Source organism: Lepidothrix coronata, unplaced genomic scaffold (assembly GCF_001604755.1).
Source record: "Lepidothrix coronata isolate B3197 unplaced genomic scaffold, Lepidothrix_coronata-1.0 Scaffold20, whole genome shotgun sequence".
In the NCBI taxonomy this organism is placed as follows: Eukaryota; Metazoa; Chordata; class Aves; order Passeriformes; family Pipridae; genus Lepidothrix; species Lepidothrix coronata.
The window spans coordinates 562,019-579,201 of record NW_016690200.1 but is presented as its reverse complement, the minus strand read 5'-3'; the positions used below and the strand labels follow the sequence as shown (position 1 = coordinate 579,201).

The 17,183-nt window shown below is 37.2% G+C and overlaps 1 protein-coding gene across 2 annotated transcripts in view; it reads left to right on the top strand.

Annotated features, from left to right (window-relative positions):
* Positions 1-17,183, top strand: part of SEMA3A (semaphorin 3A) — a 281,004-nt gene that overhangs the window by 212,509 nt on the left and 51,312 nt on the right. For both annotated transcript variants that reach the window (XM_017807832.1, XM_017807833.1), the window contains 2 exons: positions 2,309-2,402; positions 9,031-9,150. In XM_017807832.1, coding sequence (XP_017663321.1) covers positions 2,309-2,402; positions 9,031-9,150 — 214 coding nt within the window. The remainder of the gene's footprint in view (positions 1-2,308; positions 2,403-9,030; positions 9,151-17,183) is intronic.

Here is a 17,183-nt window from a genome sequence, read left to right as displayed (position 1 = left end):
AAAGTACGTAGAAAAGAGTTTATTCCTCTGTTGCCTGTATTTATTGTTGATTTCTAGATAGAGGTAGTTTGACTTCAGCACCCAAAAAGCTTTTTGGGCAAGTTGCCCTATTTGTGACAGGTTAGACTTCCCTATAGCATGTTTATCAAAACTCCTTGGGGCCTCAGACTAACCATGATGCATTTATTTGACACTTAACAGTGATGTATTTATTGTCATCATTACTCACCCATACATTTGGAAACTTACAGTACATGTCTCCTCATTGCATTTTAACTGAAATACAAAAACACTGTGGGATTTACATGTCATGCCTCTTATTTCAAATGTTTTATTCCACAAACTCGAAGAGAAGGATAGATCATCTCTGACTTATGCTGACCTGGTTCTCCGCTCATTCTTACCTGCTACACACCAATATCAACAGTTACAGTGACATAACCCAGAAGAATACAGTCAAAAATCAGATCCTTCCTACACCAAATCACTTTCCACATCTGTTTCTTATTTGTTTTATAATGACACATGGGATTATCTTGGGGATATGTTCTGCCTTAACTATTATGCCACTGACTTTACAGCCTTATCAAATATCCATTGGTGTGCAAGTTGAGCAGTTATCATCTACTAAGAAGAAATGCCACTAAAACATAGATTGATAATAACATTTTTCAATAATGGCTTGTAGCATTAGTGCCATTTTCTATTATTGAAGTTTAGGTCTAACATTCTCCTCAATGTACTGTTTTTATTTATTGTGTAAGATCTAGGTATGGGGCCTACAGTAGAATCTCAAAAATATTTTTCTTTTTGGTTATTTATTCATTTCTGGTTAGAAGGAGCAAAGTCAGAAAACGGGAGAGAAATAAGAAATGTACCTATGCTATTAAGAAATAGAAAGAAAGACAAAGGGAAAGAAAGACATTTAATACTGTCTAAGATATTACATATACAGGATGACTATAAACATAATCAGGCAGGGTACATGTACAAGAACATGCCTTAGGAGGTTGAACTTGAATTCTGAGATCAAACTTGATGATGTCCAACCTTTTTATCTTACAGTGCAGTAAGCCCCTCCAGATTACTATCCTGCTAACAGTCCATTTTCCCTTCACCTTTTTCTTCAGTAAATGGAGTGAAATGTGAAATTCATCTGATTGATGAATTTCTTTTGAAAATATGTAGTAAATACACAGAGATATGTACTAGCATGATGTAATTGAACAAACCTGTAATAAAAGATATAGCCTGGGACTTACTTTCGGAAACATGGACTCCATAGGTTTGAAATAACACCATTTTTTGGTCACTAGTCTGGCCCATGCCTGGGCTCAGTATGGATGAGTAAGATAGGGGAAGGCAGGGTACCAAGGAGAATGCTGCTTCCAAGGTGGAGATCAGTCTCTTCTTTTTGGGGCTCCTTGACTTAATTAGGTGTCGATGCAAATTAACCACAGTGCAAGTGGGAAATGGAAACATCAGGTTTTGGTGTGGCCTCCACAAGTCTTCTGTGAATGTAGAAATCTTCTGTGCAAAAAGCATCAGTTCCTCTGGTTTTACCCTCAGTCCAAAACATAAGATAAACACACTATTCAAATTGATTGGCAGACTTGGTCCCTCAGTTTAAATTAAAGTAATTAAATATACTGAAAAGCCCATTGCTTTGGATTTACTGACCTCTGTTTGACTTAGTGTTGACTGAGGCCCTTTTTAATCTCAGTTTAAATCCCCATATGCTTTACCCTCAGCTTGTATATTTTAAAAGTTTCGTTGCATGGTTCTGAATAATAATAATGATAAAAAGCTCTCCTGATGCAGTTAAAATTGAATTTGAGGATGTATGAAATAGTAAGTCACTAATACTCAGGCTAGGAAAAGCAGAATTTAGCATCATGTCATGTTGTGGGATATCTCAGAAAAGCAGAGTCAGGGAGAAATAGGTTTTATTTTTTTTCAGATAAAAGTTTCACATTCCTGATTCATTAGTTACTATTACTCAAATGTATTCTAAGTGAAAGCAAAAAGATTTCTATAAAACCATGTAAATTATATGTGAAGTAGAACAGAAGAGACTCGAGCTGTGCATGTGTATTTGTGCCTTTGACTAGCCTTCAGCACATACTGGTTAGGAGGTGGGCACTTCTAGCAGATCCTCACTCATTGTAATTTGACTTCCTTAAGCCACAAACCCCAGTATGAATCACATAAACTGCACCCTCTGCACTCTCTTGTGTTCAACTCACTCATCAGTGTTCTTTCATCAAATAATGTTGCTTTTTCCTTTTTTTTTTTATTTATCTCACAGGACAACATCTTTAGAATGGCAGATTCACATTTTGAAAATGGGCGGGGGAAAAGCCCTTATGATCCCAAACTGCTGACAGCTTCGCTTTTAGTAGGTAGGTACCACATAACAAGTTCAGTGAGATGTGCAGTCACTGTAAATAATTGCTGATTTTCTGCTTTTTTTTCCTCCTTGCAGCACCTATGACAGGTTTTTCTTTTATGCAATTTATTTCTAGGTTAAGGTAATTCTGGTTTCACTTTGAATACAGTTGACCCAGGTATCTTGAGATGTAAACCAAGATTCGGGTATCACAAAAGCTGCTTTATACCCTGCAAGGCCTTGATTCTGCAAAGTGTTTTTCCTTCTCACTTCTAGATCGAGGCATTTTAATCACCCAGTTTACAGGCTGGACACACTGGTGGTCACACCAGCACAGCTGAGAGCAAAGTGAGAGCAGGAACAAGTAATTCCTTACATCAGTTTTGCTGCCAAGGAAAGTTTATCACTCAACTGTACCTGTGTGTGAGCTGAGACACATAAGCAGCCACAGGTCTAGGCCCTCAGGTGATGTTTCAGCTGAAGAGAGCTGTCTGACAGTGAACACAATTACATTCCTGCCCAGAACAAAAGGATTTAAATAAATTAGGTGTTTCTGAATTGGTAATACTTCATTTCATGGAATATGTAAATATAGAGCAACTGGACTGTGTCAATCTAATTGAACTAATGCAATTGATTGAATTTGTCTAATTGATTTAACTTATCTAATTGAATTAATTATGTCCATTGTTATTCCTTCCCCTTCTCAGAAAAAGGCAAAAAGATGTTTTGTGAGAATAAATTAGGAATGAAACAGATCCTTCTTTCCGTAACAACTCTGCCTAGGTGTAGCCACCTTATCCTTAACATGTAACTTTCTCACAATTTATTTCAACTTCAAATCCAAAATAGTTTCAGAAAATTGCAGATTCTCTTTATCTCAGAAGTCTTTGGGAAATGGCACATAACCAAATAGATTGGTTTCTCCAGGGCTTTGTCCATATTGTTAGTCTAGGGCCTTGCCTACTGTCTACACTTACTATATTTACTTTGCATTTAAAAATTAAGCTATTCAAAATAGACAGCAACAGAAATTTAGTCCTAAGTGTGCCTCATTTCCTGATCTTAGAATGTAATGATCCCAGGTGATGAGCTACCCTGGGGACACACACTTTTTAACAGGAAAAACAGGAAAGACATCCAGATCTTGCTCCAACTTGTACCCTGTACAAACAGAAAGGAAAAAAAATGTGTGTCTAAAAGGCCAGTGTATAAATTAGTGCCTGAAGCGACTTGAATTTGTGGCAGAGCAACTCTCAAGCGAATAGCTTTACTATTTACTTTAATATACAATAAAGAAAGAGAATGATGACAAGCCAGTATTACGTGGTATACCCGGTATGCAACTGCACAAAGTCAACAGTGTCTAGCTTTTCACATTCCTTTTTTTTTTTTTTTTTTTTTTGCTCAGTCCGGCACAAATATGATTATCTTATTTCCCTTGGCTTAGATTGCATGTCTTTAAAACATCTTTGCTTTCTTGAGCCCACTTCCTATCACTATGATTTTCACTCCGTTTATATTTCCTTCTAATAAAGAGTAGACAGGGCATGACCTTTTGTTTTCAATCAGGCTTCAGTGAGAGCCATTGGGTATATTAACACAATGGAAAATGGTGCAAATTCAACATTCAAAGCCAGTGACTAATTTCTACTTCAGGGTGAGGCTAAAAGCAACATTCCGGTATCCTAAACACAAGCACCTTTTCTTCTCTGCCTCTTCATAGTTGCCTCACAGTCATATTGTGTTAGTGATTATTTACCTCAATCCTTTATGCAGAGTGTATATTTCACAGTGTACACCAGGTTCACCACTGGTTTTCAATGTCTTACTCCTCTTTGCCAAAAAACAAACACTTACATTTTATGGTAAAATGATGACCCAAGGCAAAAGAATTTCCTCCCACCAAAATAGGTGAGAAACAGGGTCTGAACTGGCTAAGCAATGACTGCATAGAAGGGGTTTTGTTCAACTGCTCTCTGAAATAGGTAGCACTGGAGTGAAGTAGTGAGAACAGCCATGAAGGCAAGAGGAGACTCTTGACCACAAAGGTCTCACATCAAAAAGGACGTGGATAGATTGCTTCTTCCCTTCTCCTGAGCTGAACAATAACTCAGCTACTCCTGGCCCCTCATGTGCCAGAATATTTGTCCTCGCAATTGACCATGGTTTTATCTAAGGTTTAAGAGGGCAACTATGTAAAGCAATTACCCAGCAATCATTAAAATGCAGTGTTATAATTAGTAATGCAAAGTAACTATCAGGAAGATAAAAGAAAGCTGAGAAGAGTAATTTATATGGTTAAATACAGGAGGGAAATATAACCTCTCTTCTTCATCAGAAACACTAAACAGAGATTCTGAAAAGTGTGGAAGAAGAGTATGTTCTTGACACCATACTAGAGAGTAAATCTTAGGTAAGTGAAGTGTAATCACCAAGAGGAATTTGGGCAAAACACCAAGGTTAATTTGCAAAAGATAACTTCAGATTATTAATAACCATTAGTACCTAGGAGGTCTGTTCTGTATTTCAGCTGAAATAAACTCTTGTAAGTGTAAAGAGGATCTTCAGTTTTCCCTCTCTCCTAGAAAAATCAATAGTATTTGAAAAAAAATCCACACCAAAACAAAACCAAAATAAACAGTTCATCATTATTAAATTGTTCCAGTATTTTGCCAGTATACATTCCTTGTTCCGTCCACCTGCAAACATTTTTCATTGTTTTTTTAACAGTTGTTCATTAAAGTTAGCTATTGCTACCCTACTCTAAAGTAAATGCCATCTGGGAACATGATATAACTAGCTCCTAGTAATATAAGACACTATTCAGCCATTCCCATCTATGTGCTGCTAACTAAACAATCTCCATTTGAGTGGGCTAATGCATGAAAATGTAGAGACTAAGAAATCCCTGGGCACCACTAGTGATTAATCCAGTTCAGGAGGAAAAAGAGAGGCAACTTGGTTTCCAAGGAATATAATCACAGGAGGAAATATCCCTGAACGCAATAGACTAAAGCAACTGTATTGGGATAGTTGGAAAAAACCTTCAGAGAAGGAGACACCAGTATCAGTCAGTTTGTGTTTAGGAAATGACCCTTTGGGATTTTCAAAAGCTTTGGTGATCCAGAATCCTCAAAGTTGTTTTATGTTCCTGTGTTCAACTGATTTTTTTTTTCTTTTACAGTTTATAATTTCTTTTACAAATTAACAATTACTGCATTTTTCATTTTTTAAAATCCATTTAGGTAACTTAATACTCCCCAATATGTATTAATGTGATCTGAAATACAGTAGCTTCTCATCAGTTAAGAACTTTAGTATTATATTTGTTAGAAATTAGATACTAAGTACATATGAGGTTCAGAATTTTAGAATTACTCTACTTTCTGGGAAGTTTCAGTTATTGACTTTAAAAGAAGTGAAGTGAGCTCTATGTCTGCAAATCTCAACTTTAGTGAATAAACCTTTTACCCAAGGATAGATTTAATTTGTGAACCCTTTTACCAGTGAGAGTAGTCATGACATTCAAGTCTTGGTTTTGCCTATATTCCTCATTTGTTCAACTTCCTTATTACTTCCAAAGGAAAGTTTACACTTCTGTACTCTCCACAAATTATTTTTGTTAAGAATGTAATCCTGTTTAAGAGCTGAATAGGAACACTTTACCAAATAAATGTGTATTGTTTAGCCTTTAGCATCTGTGTATCTCACGATCTTGGGGAGTTGTTTCTAGTTCCATGCTGATGACGAACAGAACAGGCGAAAATGGTTCCTTCCTTCTAAAAATCAGCATTACTACGGACTTTAATTGTTGCCTCTTTATTTAGTACAGTCAATATATGTATTTCTGTTTGCATTCATGTGTCAGCATGCTACTCCTTTAGATTAAGGTGGTTGCTGTCCAAAACAGACTTTTTTCTTATATGAACAACTGAGGGTCATCAGCTAGTTCTGGACAGTTGTTGCTTTGCGCTGCTGGGCTGGAAATATAAAGTGACAAGTTTTTGTTCAGCTTTTTCCCTGCTTCATTCTATCCCTTTCAGAAATGTTTGTCAGTTTTCAAATTATTAGTTTCCACTTTCTTCTTAAATTTAATGAAAACTTCTTTTAAAACTGCTGACAATAGAAATAACACAGTGAAGACTATACACGACATTGAAGAATCATTTTCCAGACCAGCAATGAGTAAATTTCAGTCCAAAGAAAATGTGCACAGGGAAACAAAGATGAATGTACTTCTATCTAGACAGGAGGCAAAATCCTCATATAGCTTTTGAACAGCACTAACTCAAAGGATGTGCACATCTGGGACATGACTTGAGGCTTACCCTGAATTTAGCAAAAATTATCTAAAGCCTTACAAAAAAAATGGTATTTCTTGGTATTTCTGTCTGGAAGAAGTCAAATTCGCCTTTTTGCATGACTACAGCAAATTAGTTCAAACTGCAGGCACTGGCCTAAGTATACTGAAACTTAGAGGAGCTGTAGGAGAAAGGATGGAAAGGTCAGCTAGTTTTCTACAGCCCCTTCCCCATTTGCAGTATGCTGAAGCCAGTTATTGGCAAAACTTTTATCCTGTCACCATTGATGAAAAAGTGTCAGTTGAGCTGAGCACAGCCTAGAAAATATGTTACTTCCAGTGATGTTTATATATCGAGTTAGAAGCTGAGGCGCCAAAAACAGAGTTCTATTTGAAATATGTAATTTTAATAAGTTTTTGAACTGTGTTTGGTTTAATTTTAATAATTTAGTATTAAATGTAGATTTTTTTCTTGGTTGACTGACCTTTAGATAGTTGATAACTAAGAAGAAAAATAGACCTTGTTGGTTTTTTCTTTCCCCTTTGATTTATATTGATTTATCAGAACTCACTAGGGACCGAAAGACAAGAAAATGAAGATAAGGTTAAAGAAAGGTTAAGCATAGCATCAAAGCCCTTTTCACAGGCAAAAAAGGTTTTATGATCTTTAAAATCTCAGCTGCATCCTCTGTACGTAATAATCACTATAATTAAGTGATTGTCTCCCCTTCAAAAAAAAGTTGAAAATGACATAGAAGAATGATAAATTGTTAATTAATGATATGCTGTTCTGTTTCACTTCTGATTATACCTCCTGCTGGGCGCGACTGGTCTATTTGCTTCTAATCTCTGCTGTGAATTCATTCAATCCCACGCCTTTCTGCTATCATGTTTTCACCCTTCCTGACTTTCATGGCTACCATATGGTATAGAGCCACTGTAGGTTCAATTTCATGGTATCAGTGTTCTGGGGAAAAGATGCCAGTGATATCCAATAGACATGCTTGGATCTGGTTGTCCCACCATGGAAATATCTAAAATTGCCATGAAAATTATAAACTTGTTCCTAAAGGGTGTTTTAAAATGAGGATATGGTAGAGTTCATCATGACCATGAAAAATTTATTACCTTAGCTAAAGAAAGAGTTATCTTATCCTCAAACTTGTCTTTTTTCACAAGGGACCTGTGTAATATGGGTAGCTTGAAAATACTAGTTGGAAGGAATAATACTTTTTAATTTCATATTAACAGTATAGGGTAGAGTATTTCATTTCACATACAAATGTACAAGGACACAGTCCTAAAAATGCATTTTTAGCATTTTGATTTCAGAGTAGTTTCATGGACAAGCTCTACATTAATGCCAGAGAGATATGTGTTGTACTTGGATCCCTGGTTCTTTTCTTTGGGTTTCGTTACAATGTAGTTATTATTATTACTCGCTCTGCCAGCTGGCAGGTGTTTAACTCGACCTGCTCCTTTGAATTTAGGCAGTGTCTCCCTCTGCCTCTTCCATGGTACTTCTAGCTGGCTGAGAAGGGACACATTGGGATGAGTTTTCTCTCCCTCTAGGTTGTGTATGTGCCATTTATGGGCTGAAGTGTCACAGATAATTTTGAGTTCATTTGTTCACTGTGGGGGTCAAGGTAGCAGGGAATAATCTTGTTTATTCTCTCCTTTAGCTGTTGCCCTTTGCCAGTATCACAGTTACAAAGGTGGCTGAAGGAGAAAGGAGTGTTCTGTCTTTCCTGTGGAATAGACTGTTTTCTGAGGATCTGCTTGCGCAGAAAAAACAAAAAAAATTTAAAAAAAAAGAAAAAGAACAAAACCCCAAACCAACCAAACAAGAAGCCACACAGTTTCTGTATGAAAAAATGAAGAGACCTAAGGCCTTTCTGAGGCAAGAGTGAATGAGTTGGACTCTTTGGTTCCCAGGGTCACAAAAAACCAGTAGATTGGGAAGAACCTCCAGTCCAAATTCCAGTTATAAACAGGGCAATTTCACATTTAGGTAGGATTTTTGAGGCTGCATACCTGCGTGGGTGAAGTGTACTGCCTGCCACTGTTCCAGCCTGAGAATTCAAACATATTTTTGAAAAGTGGCTGCACCAGCAGTCAGGAGATACAGCTCATTTGCAAGAGGTTACAATTAAGCTCTGCAGTGAGAAAGTGGGTCTAATCATCTATTTTCAATGACAATACATTGCATATGGCTTGTTGCTTTGTAATTTTCTCATTATCCCTATTAGAGTAATATGAACATAGGACCAACAGATTTCTCTGACTTACCATGACTGGAAAATTAAGGAATGTTGCTTACAATTATGTCCTCCCACAGATGGAGAACTGTACTCTGGCACAGCAGCAGACTTCATGGGCAGGGACTTTGCCATTTTCCGAACTCTGGGGCATCACCATCCCATCAGAACAGAGCAGCATGACTCCCGGTGGCTAAATGGTATGTAAAATGTACATCTCGATGGTTACATTCCTCTATCCATTAAAGACTATCACACAGCTTCACTCCAGCAACATCTGTGACAAATCCACCCCTCGTTTATTTGGAGCAGAATTTTGTCTTAGACCAGTTAAACTAATAAAAAGTGATTTATAAAGGAGCACTTTTGTTTTGATTACACTGAGATTTGAGCAGTGTGATTAAGTTTAAAACACATACAGATACTACAGGGAACACAGTCATGCAAGTTAGACAGAAGCTTAGGGCTTGTGGAGGCATCAGCCAGACATCAACACAAAGTACCTCCAGAGCCTTATACAGGCTTTATACAGGCTTTAATTTTTTACTGGATTGAATGGAATCTGATACTGGCCACAAAAGTCCAACAGAAAGTCAATCAGCAGAACTTCCTGAGCAAGTCAGAGTTGTGAAGAGTTTGGAAAAAGTGAAAGGGGTCTTGGCCATGCCAAGCATTTTGGTTTCAAAATGTCCAATATTTTAACAAGGCACAAAGGTTACATTATTGTGTGGATATTACTAATCAAGCCTGTGGTTGTTTATTTGCGTGTATGAGGAGAGAAGGATAGTTTCAGAGAAAATCTTGTTTTGGCTTCCTGTACCAAAATAGTTTAGAATGCATCTGAGTACTCAATCCAAGTTCTACTGAAGTCAAAATTCCAACAGCTCAAATAGAATTATGCTTAGCTTTAGCTATACAAGGATATGAGCATTTTGGAAATGAGAATTCATTGTCTAAAAAAGCTAACTGTAGCTAACTAATACTAACTCTATTTACTGAGTTAATTTATATTTTAATTTTTGAAAGGTTAACTAACTCTACTTTTGCTGTATATGCTGCTTGCATTCTGGTTTTGAATTCACAAAATATTTAATTCTTAGCCATTTTTCACTCCTAGTCATGTTATTTATGTCTCTGCTGAGGTTCAGGTTTTCTTATGTAGTTTTGCAATTTGATGCAAACTGTTCACACAAATTTTAATGTATAAGAGCAGAGTACATTTTGAAACACAGTTTCTTATTAGCTAGTCAAGAACTTCTAGTATCATACTGAATATCACATTAACTATATGTACAATCCATAACAAATTCAGTACCTAATTCATAATTAAAACCACAAGATGCTATTGCAGGTTGGATTAACAACCTCTATATAACATACATTAGATACACATATCTAAATATGTACATGACAAATTATATGGATCTGTATTTTAATATGACAAGTTGTATGAATATGATGTTTATGCTGTTAAATTTAGTTTTTGCCATAATTCATGTACACTACTGTGGGAACATTTCAGTTCTAGAGTCTGTGCTTGTCCAGTACCCCAGAAATTTTGTTCATTTGGTTATTTTATTATAACAATAAACAAGATTTCTGGACTTCAGGTGACAGTAAAGTACAAGGGTTATGGACATATCCATCTATCTTGGTACCTGCTAGAGTAATAAAATGGTAAAGATAACCAACATCCACTTTTGTTATGATAGTCATGATGACATAAAGCCCAATCATGCAAGCAAAATCTGCTTTTGTCAGTAGATTTGCACAACGACAGCTGAGTCAGGAGGATTTATGCAGTGGGAAAGCTCAGCCATTGTCCACAGCCCCTGTACTTCATCGCTGAAAATGTGTCATTCCTTTGTGGATTCGGTTATCAGTCTTTCAGCACTAAATGTGAGAACTGCTTTTCCCAAATTAGCACTAAGGTTACATCTGACAGGGTGCAGAAACCACAACTGCTTTCTGCTCAAAATGGGGAGGAGAAGACAGTCGCACATAAAAAGGCTGATGAACCTCAAGCTCTCTAGAATTTAAGTACTGTCCAAAATAAGCATAAAAGTAGAAAGACAGCATTTTTTGTATCACAAGTTGAAGATGATTTCCAACTCTAAGTAAAGTTCTTGTGCTATATTTCTGTATGGAAAGTTTAAAACTAATTTAAAACCAGATAAGAATCAAACTGAAACCTTTAGAAATTACTCTCATAACTGTCCATAATTTAATAAAGAACGATCCTTAAGTACGTTTTTGAAATCTCTCTCTCAGTTGCAACTTAATGCTTTTACCTTCCTAATATGGAAAGATTGGCCTAAAATCTGCACTACAACATTCCTATTAAGGGCTCTAAGGCTTTCCTGTTGATTTCCCAGTGATAAGATCCTGGCAGCCTTTCCACACAGTACTCCTAATTTCAGCATCTAACAGGGAAATCCAAAAATGATAATTGTTTGGGTTTGAAACTCTGCAGGCATGCCAACCCTTTGATTACTTTTTTTATTTGTCATTTGTCTTTTTAAAATATAATTATAAAAGTGGTCTGTGTTTGCATGTATTTAAAGTGGATATACTTTTAATGAAACAGGCTCTCAGTGAAGGATGAGGTGTGCTCTGCTTTCTTAAAGATCTGTATAAACTACTTTTGAACCTTAAGTTTGCAGACCCTTATGTGTTTTTTAGTAAAGACATAGATTGCTATGTGGTGGAGGGTTTACTTTCCTAGTTGCTTTCTACATTGTGTTTAGCCTCAGGTTAAAAAGCAGTATTCTAATGGACATGTATTGAAAGCTGCAGAAGAACAGCAGTTCTGGTCAAACTAACAGAGACAAATTCTCATCGTCGTAGAGTTTAATAGTTAGGTGGTAAGGCATCCAGTTTTAAGACCTTGCTAATGTTTACTTCAGTCAGAGCAAGAGCTTAAAATGGCTCTTTCCATACTAAGGCTGAGGTCAGAACTGACGGGGTGCAGAAAACACAGCTGTTTGGTACCAAAAATGGAGAGGAGAAGACAGTTGCACGTGAAGAGCTTGAAAACTTCCCAGAAATTAAGTCTTGCCCTGAACTGGCATAAAAGTAGGACAACACTGCACAGAGTGATCAAGTTTTTGGGATTTAAATGTGAACACGGAGATCCTACAGAGATCACACGGTGCCTTTCTGGAGATGCTCAACCTTCCTAGAGGATGTGTATGTTTTTGGGAAGAGAACTTTGCCCAGCCCAGCCCTTAAAGACTTTTTAAGTCTTTTAGAGATATTAAATACTCACAGGCTTCTAAAGCTTTCATTTTGTTTAAATAATTAAACAGTCACCAAGCCAAATAAAACAAGGGAGACTGATTCTATAGCCATGGAGTCAGGGTATTCATGTAGAAGCTAGGGAACCATACATCAGTCACTGTAGCAGTGTATATTTAATTATTGATACAGAGTTGGCCAGATGTGACAAGGAGGCATTTGCAAAAACACAGTAAAATAAGCTGGTGTTCAGGGAAGTCATTTTGGATATGAAAAGCTACAGTTCAGTGCCCCAGAATGAATCATGTGCTTTGTTATAAGCCATGTTCATGCACACACTGAACATTACTGGCTCCTCTGGTACGCGCATGGAGTCTCTTTGCACAAAAAAGCTTTGGCAGTCTAAGTTGGTCCCAGTGAGGGCCCAAGAATAGTTTTGACCTTTCAGAAAAAAAAAATCTGAAATTGGAAAAAACATTTGAAACATTGGAAATTGGAAACAACTCCTGTCCAGCTTTACTGTAAGGAGCAACCTCTTTGATGTTACAAATACATCTTAAAAAGTCTTGCCTATAAGGCAAGGACATGTTTCCTTTTAAATGTGCCATTGCCTCTCGTAGTTCAGAGCCATCGGAACCCAGTGTTATTTCGAGGAAGTGTAGATCAGGTCCTGCTTGTATGAACTACTTCAGCAATTAAAAAAAAAAAAAAAAGAAATTAGTAGAGGCCCAAACAGGTGGGATCAGCTCCCCCTGGTACCAGGGAGTTCCCTGGTGCATGACAGGCAGTGTTTGCTGTGCACCCTCCCAGCGTTCATGCGAGGGCTGAGGGCATGGCTGGAGGCAAGAAGGCAGAATTGGCAGTGCAGTGTACCAGAGCAAAATGCTAAGCAATGCAAAAGCAGTGCACCAAAGGCAGTTTTTCAAGCTGAAGATTAGAGGAGTGGAAGGAGAGAGCTTGGAGCTGCTCCCATCTTCTCTGACTTGAGCACAGGGGATCTGGCCTTAAATTGTTAACGTTTTGTAAAATGAATAACCATAAACATTTATTTTAAAAGCAAAGCAGAGTGAGGCTGAGGAAGATCTGATGGGAAATGAAATCACGAAAGCTGCATTAAGATGGTATTATGAATCTGGTTTGCACCCCAGAAGTACTGGCCTCACTCATATTCTTTTCTAGACCTGGGGTTAAGAGAGACTGTCAGTCTGGATTTCCAGCCTTGGCTTGGAATTTCGTTGCTTTTTATGGGTTTAAACCACTCTGTGATATTATTTTAGCATACTTTCCATGGCTTAATTTTTAAAGTGGAGTAGTAGCTGTGCTTAGTCCCCTGGGGTTATTGTCCTTGGTAATCTTTACTTTACACTTACATAAACAGCTGAGAATTATAGAAGCTGAGTGACTGCTCAATAAAAAAGAAAATGCCCTGTTAAATTTCACAAGCTCTGAGGCAGGAAACATGGCCTTGATACTCTCCTGGCATTCAAACAGAACTTTAGCCATCGCTTTGTGTTGTTTCCACTTATGGCACTTTGTAGAATGTCCCAGCACTGGCATCACACACACTTAATTTTGAATATATTTGTATTGTGCAGGAGAATAATGTGTGGCAAGAGAAAGACAAGATTTCAGATAGTTTATAGTATTTTTACCTCTCTAATAAAATACATTACATGTGTCAAGATGTTAGAAATTAATTACTCTTGTTGAGACTTGGATGTGTTCATTTGCTGATCACTGAACCTATAATTTGTCTTTGGTCAGCCACACCAAACCCTTTTCCTACTTATACCCACTGCTGCCCCCCTCTGCTGTGCCGCTCCCTTGTCCCTAAATGCCTTCCTAGTTTCACACTTTTCAGCTCACCTCCTACACATTCCCAATCCAGATATACAGCATGCAGTAAAATACATGCCACCAAAGGTAAGCAGATGTGGAAAGGGGCTGACCTGTCAGCGCAGACAGAACCCAACCGTCCTGGTACCTGGGGGTTGTTTCACAAAATATATCTAAAATATAACTGGAGAAAGGAGTTGGTGGGTGCTACAAATACAATAAATCTCCAGCAAGAAAAGAGCTATTCAAACAAACAACATGGAAAAAAAAAGTGTGAACTGCATATGAATATATTCAGTCTTCAAATTAAAAGTATTAAACCATGGTGGGAATGAAATTAGAAAAAGCTGCCCAATAGAAGTAGTCAGTGAGGCAGCTTAGCTGGCTTTAATGAGAACTCAGGCAACTTTTCATGTGTTTTTATATAGCACATTTGCCTGACATTGGAAGAGACTACAGTGAGTAGACTAAGAAGTCTCTTATAGTCTGCATTCTCATAAATTTACAAGGACATATTTAAACAACCTTATGAGTAAAAACAGGGAGGGAGGGAATTTTTTTGTGTATGTTAATCTTTTTGTTGTTCTTTTGGTGTTTTTTTTTGCCTTGAAAAGATCTCTTGCATTTAAAATATGCATTTCTATATTTGAACCACATTAGGCAGCTGATAGTGTGCTATCATGCAGGCTGTAGCGTGGACTGAGTTCCACACTTTCCCACCACTGCTTATAGAGGCATGAACAACTCCAACCCTTGCAGGAACAAAACATGTCCATATATGCAAGTCTCATTTCTCACTCAATACATTCTCCCACCCCCATTCCCATTATCTTCATTGCTAAGAATAGTAATAAATAATTTCACTGTGATAAATTCCATGTGTGACAAATGCTAATGTCACCTAACACAGTGCTAGGAAGTGCTCAGAAACTATGGTGATGGTGGCATAATGCTGTGAACAGAATGGCATACAAACTCAATTTACAAGGGGTTTTTTTTCTCCCTTAAGTCTGTAGAACCAAATTTTAAAGATAGAATATGAATTTTGAATTGTTTTTCTCATTGCAATCTAACAAGTCTTTTTTTCTATACATTTTTTGTTACAACTCGTTCTTTTTTTCTTTTTTTTTTTTTTCTCTTGGAAGAAATGTAGAATTTCTGAAATCACAAAATAAACACTCCTTTCTTATTGTTATTACTTGACATTTGTCCTATCACTAATCTGTAATGGTTACAGTTCAGGAAGCCAAACCCCCTCTGAATACTTGATAAAAGGATACTTGTGTATTTGAATCAGCTGATTCATGCTGTCTGATAACTTTTACCTGTATCTTTATACAAAGAGAAGCATTTGGTTCAGAAATAGAAGACCAAGTAACTATTAGAGAATGTGCTTAACAATTATCAGGATGTGAAAAAAAGTCATGAAGATGGTGGGTAAAGATAACCAGAAATATTATAATCTCCTATCAAGTGGCCTAAATGAAATTATTTTAATCCTTCTAGGAAATAGATCTTCTCATTCTCTCTTTCTCCCAGTGCCCCCTAGGTTTAGGTAAGTTTCTTCATTAAATATCAATGCTGTGGATGAGATTTTGCTCTGTTTAGGTATGAAAAGTTGGTAAAAGTAGCCAAGGAACGAGTTTTGAGGTTGGAGTGGAAAAAGTGGGTAGGAAAGATGAAGCAGAAGAGAACATTCTCCTGGTCTGAGTTCACATTTGGAAGACTTCCTGGCACTGTAGAGAATACGACCTGGAGCAAGAAGACTTGCATCAGTACATGTATTGGTCTGAGCTATAGCCACAATATGCTTGGGCAAGTTAGGATACAAATTAGTTCAGGAACATCTGAACTAAGGGTATGTGTATATTACATGGTTAACCGTGGGCTTATTTATGGGTTTTATCTTGGTCAGCCTTATTATCCATGTCAAAAAAGATAATAGCTGGGAGTGTAGTTTAGAAGCCATGCTTTGCTGAAGTTTGTGCTGTGACTCTCTTTATAGAGAATATAAGATAAAAAATAATCAGAGAGCTCGAAGTTCTTTGTGCACTGTTTCCACTGGAGACCAGAGAAGTTTGTCTGCTGCATATAGTACAATTTTAGGAAAGAAGTTCACAGCTCTTAAAATAAGCAGTGTGGACTATGATCCCAGTCCCAAACAGATCAGCGCAGCCTAGTCTTTCTAAACAGAGACTTGGCAGTGATGGCCAGTTTGGGATCTACACACACTCTTGTGCACTGAACTGGTCTATTGGTGATGTGCCTTAAAATTGCCAAATTTTGAGGTTTTTATTTCAACAGTGAATTGAAAGGTCAACATATCAACGTATATCAGGCCAACAGCCTAGTAAATCCTGATGAGTCTCATGTCAGGGTAAGATCTTAGGGTGTAGCCTTTCCCATCATCTGTGCTCTTACTTCTCTGGGAAGGCAATTGGATGAAAGAACCAAAAGAAGCTCTGGATAGATGCTAGATGTGGATAAATAAGTGCATCTCTCTGTACAGGACAAATCTGGTGATCTCATTTGGGTTTTCAGATTCAAATTTGATGACCCAGGTGAGTTGGTTTCTGTAGTCATCCTTCAGAGAAACAAATCTGTGTCTCATCTGCCACCTCCAGCAGCAGGAGCTGTGTAAAAACCCAACTGCATAAATGCACTCCAGGAGTCCACACTTGATCCTGGATGTCTATAGTTCTGTGCCCTTCTCACACCTGCAAATTTCTGCCTATCAGTAATAATCAGATTTTTTTTTTTTTAACTTAGAAGAACTGTTTATTTCTATGGATTTCTTTCAATGGATAACTTTTAAAGTTGTCAGTGGATGGCTTTGCAAAGTGATGGTCTGTCCATTTCAGGAAGGTGACAAACTCAGTATATAACTCAATCAGTGATATCTGTGGCAATGATCTCTACTAGAAAGCTTTGGGTACTACTTTCAGTTAATGTGTGATTAAAAAGATCATATATATCTATACACATATATTAAAATATATATACATATTACCCACATGCATCAGTTCACAGGATGCCTCTCCTTTTTCCTTAGAGATGAATTTCAATAGGAAAAAAAGAGTAATTTTTCCAGGACAGGTGTAGCATTCAGTTCCTAAGTTTGCAGTTTGCTTTGCTTTTGGTGTAAAACCCACTTTAAATT